The sequence below is a fragment of the Castor canadensis genome, chromosome 4 (genome assembly GCF_047511655.1).
Source record: "Castor canadensis chromosome 4, mCasCan1.hap1v2, whole genome shotgun sequence".
Taxonomy (NCBI): domain Eukaryota; kingdom Metazoa; phylum Chordata; class Mammalia; order Rodentia; family Castoridae; genus Castor; species Castor canadensis.
Window position 1 is genome coordinate 26,529,696 of NC_133389.1, and position 15,712 is coordinate 26,545,407.

Genomic DNA, 15,712 nt, shown 5'->3' on the forward strand with positions numbered 1-15,712 from the left:
TGCCCAGGCTGGCCTTGAACTCTTGATCTTCCTGCCTCCACCTTCTGAGTATCTGGGGTTACAGGTGTGCACCGTTGTGCCTGGCTCTGGCTGATATCTCAGGTGATATCTCAGACCAGGGTCAGCATCTGTGATGGAATAATTTCTGCTCAATGTTCCAGAGAGGAGATTGGGAAAAAGTTGTCCTTGGCCTTAGGACATTGTCCAGGCTATTGGTAGACAAGGCTTAGTAAGCCAGAGGACTTTCATTGCCCCTACTGGTGCCTTTTTTGTTGTTGTTGCTATTTTAATAGTAAAGAGTAAAATCAGGTTTAATGTCTTTTTAACAGCTTCATTGAGAACTAGCTCACATTCCACACAAGTCATCCACTGGAAGCATACAATCCAGTGGTTTCAGTGTGTGCAGACTTCTCAACCTCCACAATCAACGTCAGAACATTTTCACTGCCCCTTGAGGAAGCTCTTTACAGCCACTGCCCTTGGTACAACTGTCTCCATAGATCTGCTTGTCCTGGGTGTTCCATACAGATGGGACCTTCATGTTTTGATGTGGCCAGCACCACAGCTAGGAGGCTGTAGACCTCTACGGGGAGGATCTGGCTCCAGGTTTTGGTGTTCCCCACATCACCCTGAGGAATGAAATCTTAGAAGCACATGTGAAACCACACTGGGTTCCTTTAAAGCATTTGAGTCAGCTGCACATTCCAGAGCTACTGATGGTCCTAATCCAGATTCTATCAAAATACAAGATTTCCTTTATCCTATGGCTGATTAAGACATTTTTCTGAGAAGATTTTTGTAGATAAGTGCCTTCCGTCTGTCCCCACCTTTGTGATTGCCTTAAAAATTCTGTTGTCAGGCTGGAAAGCCTAAGAGCAAAGAATGCATGCCCTAGACAAGCCTGTCCTGGTATGAACCACAGGTCTGCCACTACCCAGCAGTGTAACCTTGGACAAGTTACTTCACCTCTCTCTGTTTCCTTGCCTCTAAATGTTTATAAAAATTCTAGTTCCTAGGATGATATGTGATATGTGGATGATATATGGATGAAACGAGTTGCTACACATCTAAAATGTGTAGAAAACAAAGTGGCAAGTAATAAGTGCTGTGGACATTAGCTATCAGTATGATATGAGGATCTTAATGGTTGTGAATTCCAGCTGGCTTTTGTTTTTAGTTGGAGATGGAGTAAGGAATGAAAAAATAGACATCCTTGTCAGGAAAAGTATATACATATGACCTTGATCATTGGTCTTCTCTGCCTATTAATTCACATCAGGCTGAATGAATTCGTGAATCTGTAGGATCATGGGGTCTTCTCACAAAAGTCCAATTTTTTTCCCAGGATTTACTGTGTCTGGTATTCACCTTGGTTTCCCCACTTGAGTGGGGAAACCAAGCAGCTTTCTGCTAACTCTGAAAAGTTGTAAGCCTCCAGCTAGCTCTGCAACATTTCCTGTAACTGTGACCACGTTCTGAAGGGGGTTGGGGGAACAAACTCTGTAAGTATTTAACCCAGCTCCTGACACAGTTTTCAAGGCAAGGTGACTTTGTTACTAGCAGATTCATTTGTTTGCTTAGGTGAGGCTCCTTGTGGTTCTGCCCCAGTTGGGTAAGTCCCTCGAGGCCCTCTTGCTCCTGTCCACTGGCTAGCCTGGTCCTGACGTTGCCATCAGGCTGACCCCTCCTTCCCTCACACATGATGTTCTAAACACAAAATGCTTGGAGACAAATATAAAACTGTATATGTAGAAAATGCTGAATTAAATAGATTCTATTGTCTGCCCAACACAATCAATAGCTTCCTTCAAGAAAGCAGTTTTTTCCCTTGAATTTCCGATGGCACAAAGCACTGCGTATTCAATGCGTTAACTCTTGAGAAAAAACAAGTTTTCTTGTTACAAAGGATCTAAGAAGTTTGTCCCCAAGTATGTAAGCATTTTGCTTATGGCACATATTTTATCTACTACCAAAGCTCTTTTTAAATGGCTAATGCAGGGTCACCTGTAACCCTGACTCAATAAGTGTGTCATTTGGTGACCCATAACTGGGGAACAGATCCAGTCTGGTCAGTGATGTTGAGGATGACAGGAAGGAGTGACATCCCATTGGATAAGTCACTGTCATCCTTGACTGTTGGAATGGTGGTTACAGTGACTCTGCATTATACTATCAATGAAGGAAGATACTTATTTCCTTTTGAAGCCATCCATAGAAATAGGGAACTGGCTGCCCTATGGAATTGGTCATGTCATGAATGTACATTTAGAGGGAGGCAGAGATTAGTACCAGGCAGTACAAAGTACTCGGTACTTTGTACCCAGTGTGTGTCCAGGGCCCAATTCTAAGGCCTTTTCCAGGGCAGGAAAATAAAGAAGTAAAGCATAGTCTGTCCTTCATCCCAACAGGCTTGCAGTGAGTACTAACAATAGTATTACGGAATGTGTGTAAGAGCTCAGTCATGAGGAATTCCAGAGAAGACAGACATCAGGTCAAGAGTGGTCTATAAAGCCTTTAGAGAAAAGGGAAACAGAGCTGAGCCTGGGCGGCAGTATGGATGAGCTTGAGGAGGGTGCTGTCTTGTGGCAGGGTCCACCTGAGCCATCAGGAGCATGGCGCTGAAGAGGGACATGGGTGATTGGGGAACCATCTCCAGAGGGCCTTTGGGGGCCTTTGTCATTTGGGGCCCAGCAGGCTCCGTTGGGCACCAGCACACATGTGGCAGCTCAAGGGCCTGCCACGCAGAATCCAGAACATCCACAATGGAGTCATTCTTTCCATGTTAAAGCCCTGGTCTAAGCTGAGTCCACATCACGGAGCCAACTTACTGACAGGCTCCATTCCTCTTCCTTGATGTCTTCCTTCCTTTTTCCTCTTCACAAAGCATTCTGCCCTGTTTTGTGGTTCTCCAGGTCCCTAAAGGAACTGACCAGAACTGGGCTCAAAAGCTCTATGACCGGCACTCCAGCAGCCAGCACTTCCAGAAACCCCGCATGTCCAACACGGCCTTCATCGTCGTCCACTTTGCAGATAAGGTGGCTGTCCTTTTTTGCTGGCTTGGACATTTCCTTAAACCAGTTTAGGTAGACTAAGGGCCAAAGAGTTATCTGCTGTGTGGGCTAAGAGGGAGCTATCCCTTGTGAGTTCAAGTGGCCTGAGGTTACAGGTAAGTTCCCCACCATCCTTGCTTTCCCACCCTGTCCTGTCTCTGTCACTGCCAGACTGGCACAACATGGCACAGGCCCACAAGCTTGTCATGGTCAGCAGGTGGCAATGGTGGCTGCTCTTCTGGAAAGGCAGCAGCATGGCAGGCAATTAGGAATCTGCTCATGTGGAACCTGGGAGAAGAGGGAGGAGTGAAAAACAGGAGGTACTGCATGCTTTGGCTTCTTACCTGGAACAGGTTGCTGTTCCTTAGAGACTGCTTTCCCAGTGACAGGTAGAGACACAGAATTTTGCTAAGTGGATTTCTGTTTAATTCTCAGATTGCGGTGTGTGTGTGAGATACCCAGGGCTTGTTAAAATGCATGTGCTGCTGCAGGGGCTGAGAAGCTGCGTTCATAGAGCCCTGAAGATGCTTTCTATCATGGGAGTTCCCCTTCTTCTGCCAAATAAATACTCAGTTCCCTGTGTGTAACCCCGATGGCTTATCAGGTTTCCACTTTAAACAGGGACATCGGTGGGTTCCCCATCTACTCGCTGTGCCCTTTTTAGAAAATGCTACATGGATGAGAAACTGCCAGAGGCACCTGATAAAGCTGAAGCACTAACAGTTTCTTCCTCCCTTGCTGTGGCCCTAGGTGGAGTACCTTTCAGATGGTTTTCTGGAGAAAAACAGGGACACAGTGTATGAAGAGCAGATCAACATCCTGAAGGCCAGCAAGGTAAAGAGCAGTGGGAATGGGGGCTGTGGGTGTGGCTCACTGGTAGAGTGCTTGCCTAGCATGCACAAAGACCCTCGGATCAATCCCCAGCACTGCAGGAGAGAAAAAAAAATGGGGAACGGAGCAAGTATGTCTTGGCCAGATCTGGGACTGGGGAGCCTGGTGTCAGCCCCACTGTGCAGTGAAGGAGGGCAGAGATGTTAGACTGGGCAAAGTTGAAGGGGTTTGTTGATTATTTTCTGAAAACATTTGAGTATGGCCTGATGGAGGGAAGAAATCAGGGAGTAGGGGTCAGGGGGAGACAACTGGGAAAGACCCTTGATAATAATGGAAGGACATGGTGGGGATGCAAGAGAGGTGACAACAGGGTTGGGGACAACTGCGAGTGTCATGGTGAAAACTTGCTGGTGTCTAAGTCACCTGTCCCCCATCTCCTACTTACAGATGTAAACTTACTTATACCCCTTCACGTCCTAGCATTTGTGCACTTAGATTCTGTCCGACAGTCTGCAGAACTGCTTATGAGCAAAAATGTAACAAAATGAGTGAGATTTAAATCTACTTTAGAATCTGGCTGTTACCTCCAGGATTTCAGCTATTTTCCTCTCATGGGCATAGCAAAAAAGAGCAAATATTGTGTCCATTCTACAGGTAGAGGAAACAAGGTATCCGTTCACCACATACCTTTGTTATATACCTGTCTGCAAGGCACTGCCCCTAAACCCATCCATTCTCATTCAAAGATGAGCAAGGCAAAGTCTCCCTTCTAGTTGCTACATTCTCATGTATGTGCCCAGGTGGGCAGATACAGAAGACACATGTAATTTGAAGGAAGAGGAGGGCCTGCGGCCAGGAGAGGCCTGCCCACCAGCATTCTGTAGGCCATGTGGATGCAGGTGCTGCTGCCAGCTTCAGCCCTTCAGAGGAACCCAGGAAAAGATTTTGCAGGATTTAGGAGGCTTTCTTCCAGACCACGTGGCACTGAACTCACTGTAGAGGCCTGATAACACTGGAGAAATGACAGATTAATTTTTTGTGATAAGCTTAGATGAATGCAATAGGGTGAGGTGATAGAACGGAGAAAATACACGCAGCAAAAAGGAACAAGGATGTAAGGCCAAGTAAACCCTGTTACATCAGGTGGCCCCCATGACAGAGCTTAGGGAGGGTTTGAGTCAGTAGTAGCCAGTGGAATGCCTGAGTCGGGCTCCTGCCTGTTGTCATTTCTAGATACCTGGAACAACCAAATATCTAGGTTAGTAACCATTGAGACAATGGCTTTGGGTAAATGTGAATATTACTTTGGAATTTAATGTAAGGTTAACCTCTCAGCTCCCCAAGTTTCCAAGCACACTCCATGGCAGTTCATAGTTTTTCTGTTTTTCACAATGACTGTGGTAGGTAGGAGAGGAACCTCAGGCCACAGAGAAAGAGAAGGGATGATTTGAGCACTAGAGCATTGTCCCCATCCTGTGTGTCCTAGAATGCTGAGAGGCCTGTGACCTTCTGTAAGACTGGTTACGGCCCTCAAGCCTGAGAAATTCTGTTGTCTTGCATAGTTTGCTTTAGAGAGAAGCACAAATGAGGGGTATAGGGAGAGAGTTGGTACTTCCCGTGAAGCGTAGGGTTTGGTTTTGCCACTGTGTTGATTTTGAGTGTCTTCATTTATGTGGCTCTTGGGAATTCTCCCGAAGGAGTGAGTGTGACAATACTTGTCACAGAATGTCAACCAGAAGAAGGCGTTCAGGGTTTTTATTTGGGGTCAGTTATGCAGGTACCCTTTGCCTAGCACGAACCTAAATCCTGGACTTCTAGGAGAAAGGCAGGTATTCATCATGAACCGTACTGTATGCACAGTCAGTTTAGGCGCAGTAAGCCAGCCTTATCAGAGAATGCTGATATCCAGGTCCCAGACACCAACCAAAATCTTTTGGCTGGTGTCTGCTGACCATGTAAGCAGGCCTTTCCAAAGAGAGTGGTCTCTTACTGATGAATGGATCAAGAAAATGTGGTACTTGCACACAGTGGAATTTTACTCAGCCATGAAGAAGAATGAAATCTTACCATTCGCAAGTAAATGGATGGAACTGGAGAACATCATTCTGAGCAAGATTGGCCAGGATCAGAAGACCAAAAATTGTATGTTCTCCCTCATATGTGGGCTTTAGATTTAGGGCAAATACAGCAATGTGGTTGGACTTGAGTCACATGGTAAAGGGAGAGCTCCTCCCAATGCAGAGGAGCTAATACAGAAACCTTAAAGGACAGAGGTCAATATGAGAAGGGGATCAGGAACCAGTGTAAAGATCAGTTAGAGATGAATCAACTTGGGTTTTAACACATTTGTACATGGAAGCAATGCTAGGAATCTCTCTGAATAGCTATCCTTATCTCAACTAGCAAAAAACTCTTTGTCTTTCTTATTATTGCTTATGTCTTCTCTTCAACAAAATTAGAGATAAGGGCAGAACAGGTTCTGCCTGGAAGCGAGGGGGGATGGGGAGAAGAGGGGGCAGGGAGAAATGACCCAAACAATGTACGCACATGCAAATAAATGAATAAAAAAAATTAAATAAAGAGAGTGGTCTCAGACCTGCTATGTTAGCTCTTTTCTGCACTGTTTTAGACTGGGGGTACTGTGGTTTTTTTTACTGGAAATGAAATGTCATAAAAATAGTGCAGAACTACATAGAGTGCTCTCTCTCACTCTGTGACCTATCGTCTGATGAGCTATTCTGCATGGACAAGCACGTTGGTGTGTCTTTCTAAGATTGAAATAATCACAATATACATACCTCATCCTCTCCAGTTTTTCACTCACTGTTGGATCTTGCCACATGAGTACACTTCTGCTTTCCTTTTTGAACAACTGCTGGTAGTATGCTATTTCAAATAATGAAGTACTGAATGCCCTTATGCATATGTCTGCTTCTTGTGCAATTCTGTGTGTTGTACAAAACTGTGTGTTGGGAGTGGATGGATCTGATGGTTCAAAGGGTGCACATCAACAGTTTACAGATGGCACTCCACTGGAGGGCAAAGTTGGTCTGTGATGTACTCTTGGAAGGTAAGACCCCCTTCTCTTCCCATCCTACCTACATACCACAGTTCTAGCTTTCCCTTCACCGGCAATACTTCTGTTGAACCAGTGACCATGTCACCACTTCGGCCCGGCAACCCCCTGGAATGATGTGATGGTCACCAGGCAGGGCTGGGCTGGGTTGGGCTGCCAGACCCTTATGGGAGGAGAATTAAGAGTTCCTTACATAAGGCTTCCAGTCCAGCTCGGACAGTCCCAAAGACAGACAGTAGAGACTGACACTACCAGAAATCCACATCTAAGCTGTGCACACATGTGACTACAGACCAGAGAGCCATTCTAAGTGTGCTTTAAATCATCTGGAAGATGGACATGTCTGGTGGTCTCTGTCATTGTAGCAGTTTTACAGATTCTGTGTACTAAGCCTCAATCATTTTCTTAAGTTGCAGTGTTCACAGCAGTCTTCTGAGGTGTATGTTTCTAACTCTATGTCAAAGATAGGAAAAAAAGCTAGAAAGATACAAAGCTCTATGCCATTAATTTAAAAATACAACATCCAATTTTTCTCTCTAAGCACAGCTAAATTTCAAATACTTGTGTAAATTCTTAATTTTCTTTAAAGTACTTTTATGGGAAACTATTAGCTTTTTTCTTTTGTGTCACATCCCCAATAAGAAATTATCAACTTGTCATGAATAATTAAGCAGTATGAGATTCAAAACTCCCAGCTGCCTACCAGCCAAAGAGATGTTTGAGGAACTCCCACCAAGAGCAATGAGATAAAATGGTGTTAATGAGAATGTAATTAGTGAAGTCAGCCATGCTGCCTTTGAGGTTATAATGTAGCTAATTGCTTTCTCAGCTATTAGAAAACTATAAATAGAGAATTAAGTAAAGAAATGTCTCTAAAACCTGAACTTAACACATTCATTTGTTTTAAATACTAAAGAATTGTGGATTTTCCCTTCTAGTTTTTGTTTATTGTAAAAAAGTAACATTTTATTAGCCTAAGGGAGAAAAATCTCAAAAGGAGAATTGTTTTTCTCTGGCGATGTCCTAGTCCAGGGCATCACTGTGTGTAGTTAGGAGAGACAAGCAGTGGGCTGGCAGTTTGTGCCAATGCAGGCTGGGCACTGGGGCCACCCAGGGCAGCCTAGGCTGTGTGCCTGGACAGGCAGGCCTGACACCATCTCCTCATTCCATACCAGCAGAGAAGGGATACCAAGACCAGTATGGTCCAGAGACCATCCTGGAGTCACCTTCTCTGAGCAGGAGTCACAGTAGAACTGTTCAGATAAGGCCATGTGCCCTCTCCTATCTCCTTTCTGCCTTGTGTGCCTTGACCTTGATCAACAAGGGGTGACAGGATGCACATGTCCACTACTTTCCACACTGGCATGTGCCTCAATGCCAGGTATGTGCCATTTTGAGCAAATGTTTGCTTTTACTAAATGCATTTTTATTTTTAAATTTAAAAAATTATAAAACACAAGTTCGCAAATGTATTAGGAGTGCTTCTCATTTATAGTATTTGTGCTGGTAGCTGGAGAGCATCTCCTGATACTCAGAGTAAGCAGGTGTCCATGTAAGAAACTTTCCAGGTGATCAACAGTATCTCCCAGTGCAGGAAGGTACATGTTGACTTCTTCCAAAAAATGAAGGGCTGTCTTTCCCTTAAAGCCTATTGAAAACCTATTTAAACATAATATTTCTTACCTGAATATTGGAGATCCCACACACACACACAAAAAGGGTAGCACTAATCATGTGAAAGAATTGATTAAAAAGAAAATGTATTTTTTATTATGTTTGCAGCTATAGTTTTTAAAGGTAAGATTGGTAAGATTCTAGGCAAGAGATCAAGATCAAATTGTTCTACTGTGTCCTATTTTAGTTTCACATGCCTGTCCTGAAGGAACTCTCTTTTGTATTCTTATAAACACAAGCGACCAGGTGTGATTTCCAAGGAAACAGGTATGCATAGAACTGTACTTGACATTTTCTTAAACTGTCAAATGGTTTTTAGAAAGTGTTTCATACTTCTCTTAATCCTTTTTCAAACAGATTTGCTTCAGGATTTTTAAATCTATATATAGGCTTGAGTAACAGAGAATACCAGACTATGGACACGTTTCAAATAAGTGAAACAGGACTAGGGAAGTGTCTGTTTGTCTGAATATGTTACCAAGACTGTTTTTGAATTAGAAGGAAGCAATTTTTAGGAAGGCCCAGATGGACAGCATTTCCCAGGGCTGTCCTAAGATGAATTGAGGGACTTCTCTTCCTGGCCAGCAGTTTATCCACAGGCTTCTCAGTAGCTCTAACAGCAAACTGGGAGTTAGTTAAAGAAAACACTTTCCCCCCACCCAGCAGTGTGCATGTGTTGGGTGTCATCTGAGTTCTTTGTTTGTGTGAGTCCTTTTTCACTGCGGTTTTATTTATGGTACGGACACTCCTGGAGTAAGGAAATTCCTGCCTGTCCCAGCCCTCTTGGTGGATGGGTGGGTAGGGGCCATAATCAGCATTTTTAGCCTGACTCTCTGGATGTTGTCTGCAGCCCAGGGTTGCACAGTGTACCTCTTTATGTTTCAGTCCTGTGGCCAGCCTAGAGCTCTGTATGGTCGCTGGATCCATAAAAGAAATCCTAAATAGAATATGAAGCCCACTCCTTCCCAAAGTTAATGTTCCCACAAACTTACCTCATCTCTTCTCTTCTAAATGCAGTCCCCATAGCAGAGGCCTACAATTAAAACATAGCTTTTAAAACAAAATACACATTCTCTAGACCAAACCTTGGTGGTGTTTGTACCCAGGTATAGCACAGTGCCAGCATAGGTTAAAATCTGCCTTAGACAGTTTTCACTTTCTAAGTTCTAAACCCTTGTTAACTGTATAAAATGAATTAAAAAGAGTGGTTGACTTCTCTGATTGAAGTCAAAGGGCTGAAATTTTAAAATATTTCTATTGGTGAGTCTGATTTCAAAGTTTCTCGTGTGATTTTGATACATGTTCCTGACCTTGGAACGTAACAGATTTTTTAGACAATAAACTCCTATTAATGATTTCTATAAATTAGACCCCCAAACGATGTAATTATGCATAAGAGTGATTTCTGCCTATGCCACAAACATCTTAGTAATCCATTTCAGAAAGCGCATGGATTAGAATAATTTAGTCAGCCAGTATTTGATTTTGGCATGACAGACCTAGCCACAAGGATGTCTTGAAAATGTGAATCTGCCTTTAGCAGATTTCCCTGTGGAAGTTTCTGGCATTGGTCTGCCCTTGCTCACATGTGCCTGGGCTCTCTGGCATGAGTCCCTGGAGCCCCTTGGGCCGGCAGCCTCTTCCTCTCCAGTCCCTTCTTTCCCTTTGTCTCCATGTTGTGCTGTTGTGATTTTCTGCCATAGCCAGTGAGGACCAACAAGGCTTTAAATAAGGAGCTTCTGGATGAAGTTTGCGTTCAGAGGAAATTTAGGCTGTTCACGGAGTGTCTGTGTTAAGTGGGACCAGTGATCCAGAGCTCAGATGATCCCGAACCAGGGCAGTGGTATTCTGACTTATGCAGGGAAGACTGCTGGTGTTTACCATGCACAGAACCTGGGACTTGGATGAATAGGAGGTAGAATGAGGACAGGATCTCTTACCCCATTTTGGGAAGGCAGTACACGAGGGTGGTGTGTACTCTGTTCAATTTGAATTTCTAGTGAAATACCAGAAGGAGGATTCTCGTAAACTCAACAATGTTTTTCTTACTCCACAAAGATACCCTCTACCCATTAGTAGCCATTCCCCCCCCCGCCCAGCCCATGGCAACCACTGAACCACTGTCTGTTCTCTGGACATGCCGTTATAAATGCAGCTACACGCTATGTGGTGTTTTATGTCTGGCTTCACTTAGCATACTGTTTTCTTTCTTTTTTCCATTGTTTTATTATTCATATGTGCATACAAGGCTTGGGTCATTTCTAACCCCTCCCCCATCCCCTCCCTTACCACCCACTCCGCCCCCTCCCTCTCCCCCCCGCCCCCTCAATACCCAGCAGAAACTATTTTGTCCCTTATTTCTAATTTTGTTGAAGAGAGAGTATAAGCCATAATAAGAAGGAACAAGGGTTTTTGCTGGTTGAGATGAGGATAGCTATACAGGGAGTTGACTCACATTAATTTCCTGTGCATGTGTGTTACCTTCTAGGTTAATTCTTCTTGATCTAACCTTTTCTCTAGTTCCTGGTCCCCTTTTCCTATTGGCCTCAGTTGCTTTTAAGGTATCTGCTTTAGTTTCTCTGCGTTAAGGGCAACAAATGCTACCTAATTTTTTAGGTGTCTTACCTATCCTCATATCTCCCTTGTGTGCTCTCACTTTTATCATGTGCTCAAAGTCCAATCCCCTTGTTGTGTTTGCCCTTGATCTAATGTCCACATATGAGGGAGAACATACGATTTTTGGTCTTTTGGGCCAGGCTAACCTCACTCAGAATGATGTTCTCCAATTCCATCCATTTACCAGCAAATGTTAACATTTCGTTCATCTTCATGGCTGCATAAAATTCCATTGTGTATAAATACCACATTTTCTTAATCCATTCGTCAGTGGTGGGGCATCTTGGCTGTTTCCATAACTTGGCTATTGTGAATAGTGCCGCAATAAACATGGATGTGCAGGTGCCTCTGGAGTAACCTGTGTCACAGTCTTTTGGGTATATCCCCAAGAGTGGTATTGCTGGATCAAATGGTAGATCAATGTTTAGCTTTTTAAGTAGCCTCCAATTTTTTTTCCAGAGTGGTTGTGCTAGCTTACATTCCCACCAACAGTGTAAGAGGGTTCCTTCCCCCGCCCCATCCTCACCAACACCTGTTGGTGGTGTTGCTAATGATGGCTATTCTATCAGGGGTGAGGTGGAATCTTAGTGTGGTTTTAATTTGCATTTCCTTTATTGCTACAGATGGTGAGCATTTTTTCATATGTTTTTTGGCCATTTGAATTTCTTCTTTTGAGGAAGTTCTGTTTAGTTCACTTGCCCATTTCTTTATTGGTTCATTAGTTTTGGGAGAATTTAGTTTTTTAAGTTCCCTATATATTCTGGTTATCAGTCCTTTGTCTGATGTATAGCTGGCAAATATTTTCTCCCACTCTGTGGGTGTTCTCTTCAGTTTAGAGACCATTTCTTTTGATGAACAGAAGCTTTTTAGTTTTATGAAGTCCCATTTATCTATGCTGTCTCTTAGTTGCTGTGCTGCTGGGGTTTCATTGAGAAAGTTCTTACCTCTACCTACTAACTCCAGAGTATCTCCTACTCTTTCCTGTATCAACTTCAGAGTTTGGGGTCTGATATTAAGATCCTTGATCCATTTTGAGATAATATTGGTATAGGGTCATATGGGTCTCCTGTAAGCAACAAATTGTTGGATCTTACTTTTTATTCCACTTCATCAAGCGGTGCCTTTTGATGAGTGAATTTAGTCCATTAACATTAAGTGTTAGTACTGATAGGTATGTGGTGATTCCTGTCATTTAGTTGTCTTAGTTGTTTGAAGGTTTGGTTGTGTACCTAAGTTGAGGTTACTCTCTACTTTCTTGCTTTTTCTTTTCCTGTGGTTTGGTGCTGCCTGTCTTTTCATGGTTAAGTTGGGTTTCATTTTCTGTGTGCAGAATCCCTTGAAGAATCTTTTGTAGTGGTGGCTTTGTGGTCACATATTGTTTTAGTTTCTGCTTATCATGGAAGACTTTTATTGCTCCATCTATTTTGAATGATAGTTTTGCTGGGTAGAGTATCCTGGGGTTGAAGTTATTTTCATTCAGTGCCCGAAAGATCTCACCCCACGCTCTTCTTGCTTTTAATGTTTCTGTTGAGAAGTCTGCTGTGATTTTGATGGGTTTACCTTTGTATGTTACTCGTTTTTTCTCTCTTACAGCCTTCAATATTCTTTCCCTAGTTTCTGAACTTTTTTTAATGATGATATGTCGTGGGGTAGTTCTGTTTTGATCTGGTCTGTTTGGTGTCCTAGAGGCCTCTTGCATCTGTATGGGAATATCTTTCTCTAGATTTGGGAAATTTTCCATTATTATTTTGTTGAATATATTAAGCATTCCCTTCGCTTGCACCTCTTCTCCTTCTTGGATGCCCATGATTCTCAGGTTTGGTCTTTTGATGGAGTCGGTGAGTTCTTGCATTTTCTTTTCGCAGGTCTTGAGTTGTTTAATTAATAGTTCTTTGGTTTTTCCTTTAATTACCATTTCATCTTCAAGTTCTGAGATTCTGTCTTCTGTTTGTTCTATTCTGCTGGACTGTCCTTCCGTTATTTTTTGCAGTTCTCTTTCGTTCTTTTTTCTGAGGTTTTCCATATCCTGGGTGGTTTCCTCTTTAATGTTGTCTATTTTTGTCCTGAGTTCATTTGTCTGTTTATTAATCGTGTTCTCGGTTTCACTTTGGTGTTTATACAGTGCTTCTATGGTTTCCTTTATTTCTTCTTTTGCTTTTTCAGATTCTCTATTTTTGTTGTCTGGGAATTTCTTGAGTGTCTCCTGTACATTTTGGTTGACCCTATCCAGTATCATCTCTATAAAATTCTCATTGAGTACTTGTAGTATGTCTTCTTTTAAATTATTCTTGTGGGCTTCATTGGGTTCTTTGACATAGTTTATCTTCATTTTGTTGGAGTCTGGATCTGAGTTTCTGTTTTCTTCATTCCCCTCTGGTTCCTGTACTAATTTTTTGCTGTGGGGAAACTGGTTTCCCTTTTTTTTCAGTCTTCCCGTCATTGTCCTTGATGTTGTTACTGTCCCTGTACTGTGTGCAATTAAGTATTTTCTAGCTTGTAATAATGACAATGGTAATATTTAGAATGGAAGGATGAGAGGAGATGGAAAGCAAGAAGTTAAAGAAAAGGGAAAAATATACAGACAAGTAGGAAAAAACAGAACAAGGAATCGAACAAGAAAGTTTCAAAGGTATAAACAGGGAGCATTAGTGTACTAATCGACAATAAGCTTGTCCGTGTCTTCCCAAGCCATCTGGGCGCCGGCGACTGGTGGCCCGGGGGCTCTCCTGGTTTCTCTGTTTAATGTGAAGTGGAGATGCTCTGCACCGGCTGGAGGTATGGAGGGGTCAAAGTTTTGCCTCTTCTCTGTGGTTTTGCCTGTAAGGTGTGTCTCCAGTGTCTCTCCAAGATTTCACTTTAGGAGGCACACTTTCTGCTTCCTCCCTCTAGCTGCCATCTTGGAATCTAGCATACTGTTTTCAAAGCACATCTACATTGTAGCTCATGTGCAGACTTCATTCCTTTATATTGCTGAATAATATTCCATTGTATGGATAAACTACTTTTTCTTTTATCTATTCACCAGGTTAAGGCCATTGGGGTCATTTCTCCTTTGCAGCTCCTATGAGCATCTGTGTACAAGGTTTTGTGTGGACATGCATTTTCCTCTCTTGTGGGTATTTATTAGATACTTTGGAAGAATATAAAAAACATAGAGTGCAAGCATTCTACTTTTCATTTTTCTTCCTGTGATTATTTCTAGTTCCCACTAGTGGCTGACTTGTTTCATGATGACAAAGACACTGTTCCAGCCTCCACATCTGGGAAAGGGTCATCTTCAAAGATCAACATCCGCTCTGCCAGACCTGCCATGAAGCCCTCCAACAAGGAGCACAAGAAAACCGTGGGCCACCAGGTCAGTCCCAGGCAGAAGCTATGGCTGTGGCACGTGTGGCAGGGCTGGCATCTCTGTAGATGAAAGATGGATGGCTGCAAAGTCAGGTGGCCACAGTGGACTCAGCAGCTCTGGCCACCCTCCACTAGAGAGGACTAACAAAAGAAAGAGAATGAAGGATTATGTATAGACCCCTGAGGCAGGCCTGGTGAAGGGCTGCACCTAGCTTGTGGGAGGCAAGAGTGAGAGCTGCAGGAGGGAGAGGGTGGTTAAATGAGCCCAGGGCAGAAGGCTAAAGAACAACTTCTGCTCTGGGTCTCTGTGGATGTTTTGTCCAGTATGTCTCCAAAGAAAAGCCCTTAGCAACGCTACCTGCTCTTATTCCTCTCAACTTGCCAATTCTGGACATTTCATATAAACTCAATTTCCAGGTTACTCAGACACTGCAGTGGTAACAGGCCTCCAATGCACAGCAGTCAAACCTTGTGACTTGTAGTGCTTTCTTCTTTCATCTCACTTGATCTCCAGCACTGGGATTAGGCACATTAGTTTGAGGAGCCCCACTATGGGAAGTACTCAATTTTATTTTTTTAATAAAATTTTATTAGGATATATTCATTATACAGGGGGAGATTCCTAGTGACAATTCCAATTACACTTATGTTGTAAATTATTTCATCACCCCCATCATCTCTACACCTCAACCTCCTTACCACCCCACTTAAAGCAGTTGCAAGAGGTTTCTTAGTTCTGCTTCATATAGGCATATGAGTCCATCTACCATATGTCATCACCTTAATCTCCTTCCTTCACCCTCCCGCCTCCCACTAGTATACACACACACACACATAGTTATCTATTTTACAGTCCTGGTTTTTGTTATCAATATTTAAGTTGATGTTCAAAGGGGTGTCTCCATGTATGGTGACCATTTCCTTTGCTGTGCAAAATCTCCTTAGTTTGATGCAGTCCCTTTTGTTCATTGTTTCTCTTATTGAGTTCTGTTTAGGAAGTCATTCCCTATCTGTTCCAATGTATATCCTACTGCTTCCTGGAGTTGTTTCAAAGTTTCAGGCCTTATATTAAGGTCTTTGATCCACTTTGAGTTGATTTTGATGCAGGGTGAAAGAC

The 15,712-nt window shown here is 43.0% G+C and overlaps 1 protein-coding gene across 4 annotated transcripts in view; it reads left to right on the forward strand.

Annotated features, from left to right (window-relative positions):
- Positions 1 to 15,712, forward strand: part of Myo5b (myosin VB) — a 327,773-nt gene that overhangs the window by 211,464 nt on the left and 100,597 nt on the right. For all 4 annotated transcript variants that reach the window (XM_074069843.1, XM_074069844.1, XM_074069845.1 and 1 more), the window contains exons 13-15: positions 2,913 to 3,035; positions 3,801 to 3,884; positions 14,450 to 14,602. In XM_074069843.1, the coding sequence (XP_073925944.1) occupies positions 2,913 to 3,035; positions 3,801 to 3,884; positions 14,450 to 14,602 (360 nt within the window). The remainder of the gene's footprint in view (positions 1 to 2,912; positions 3,036 to 3,800; positions 3,885 to 14,449; positions 14,603 to 15,712) is intronic.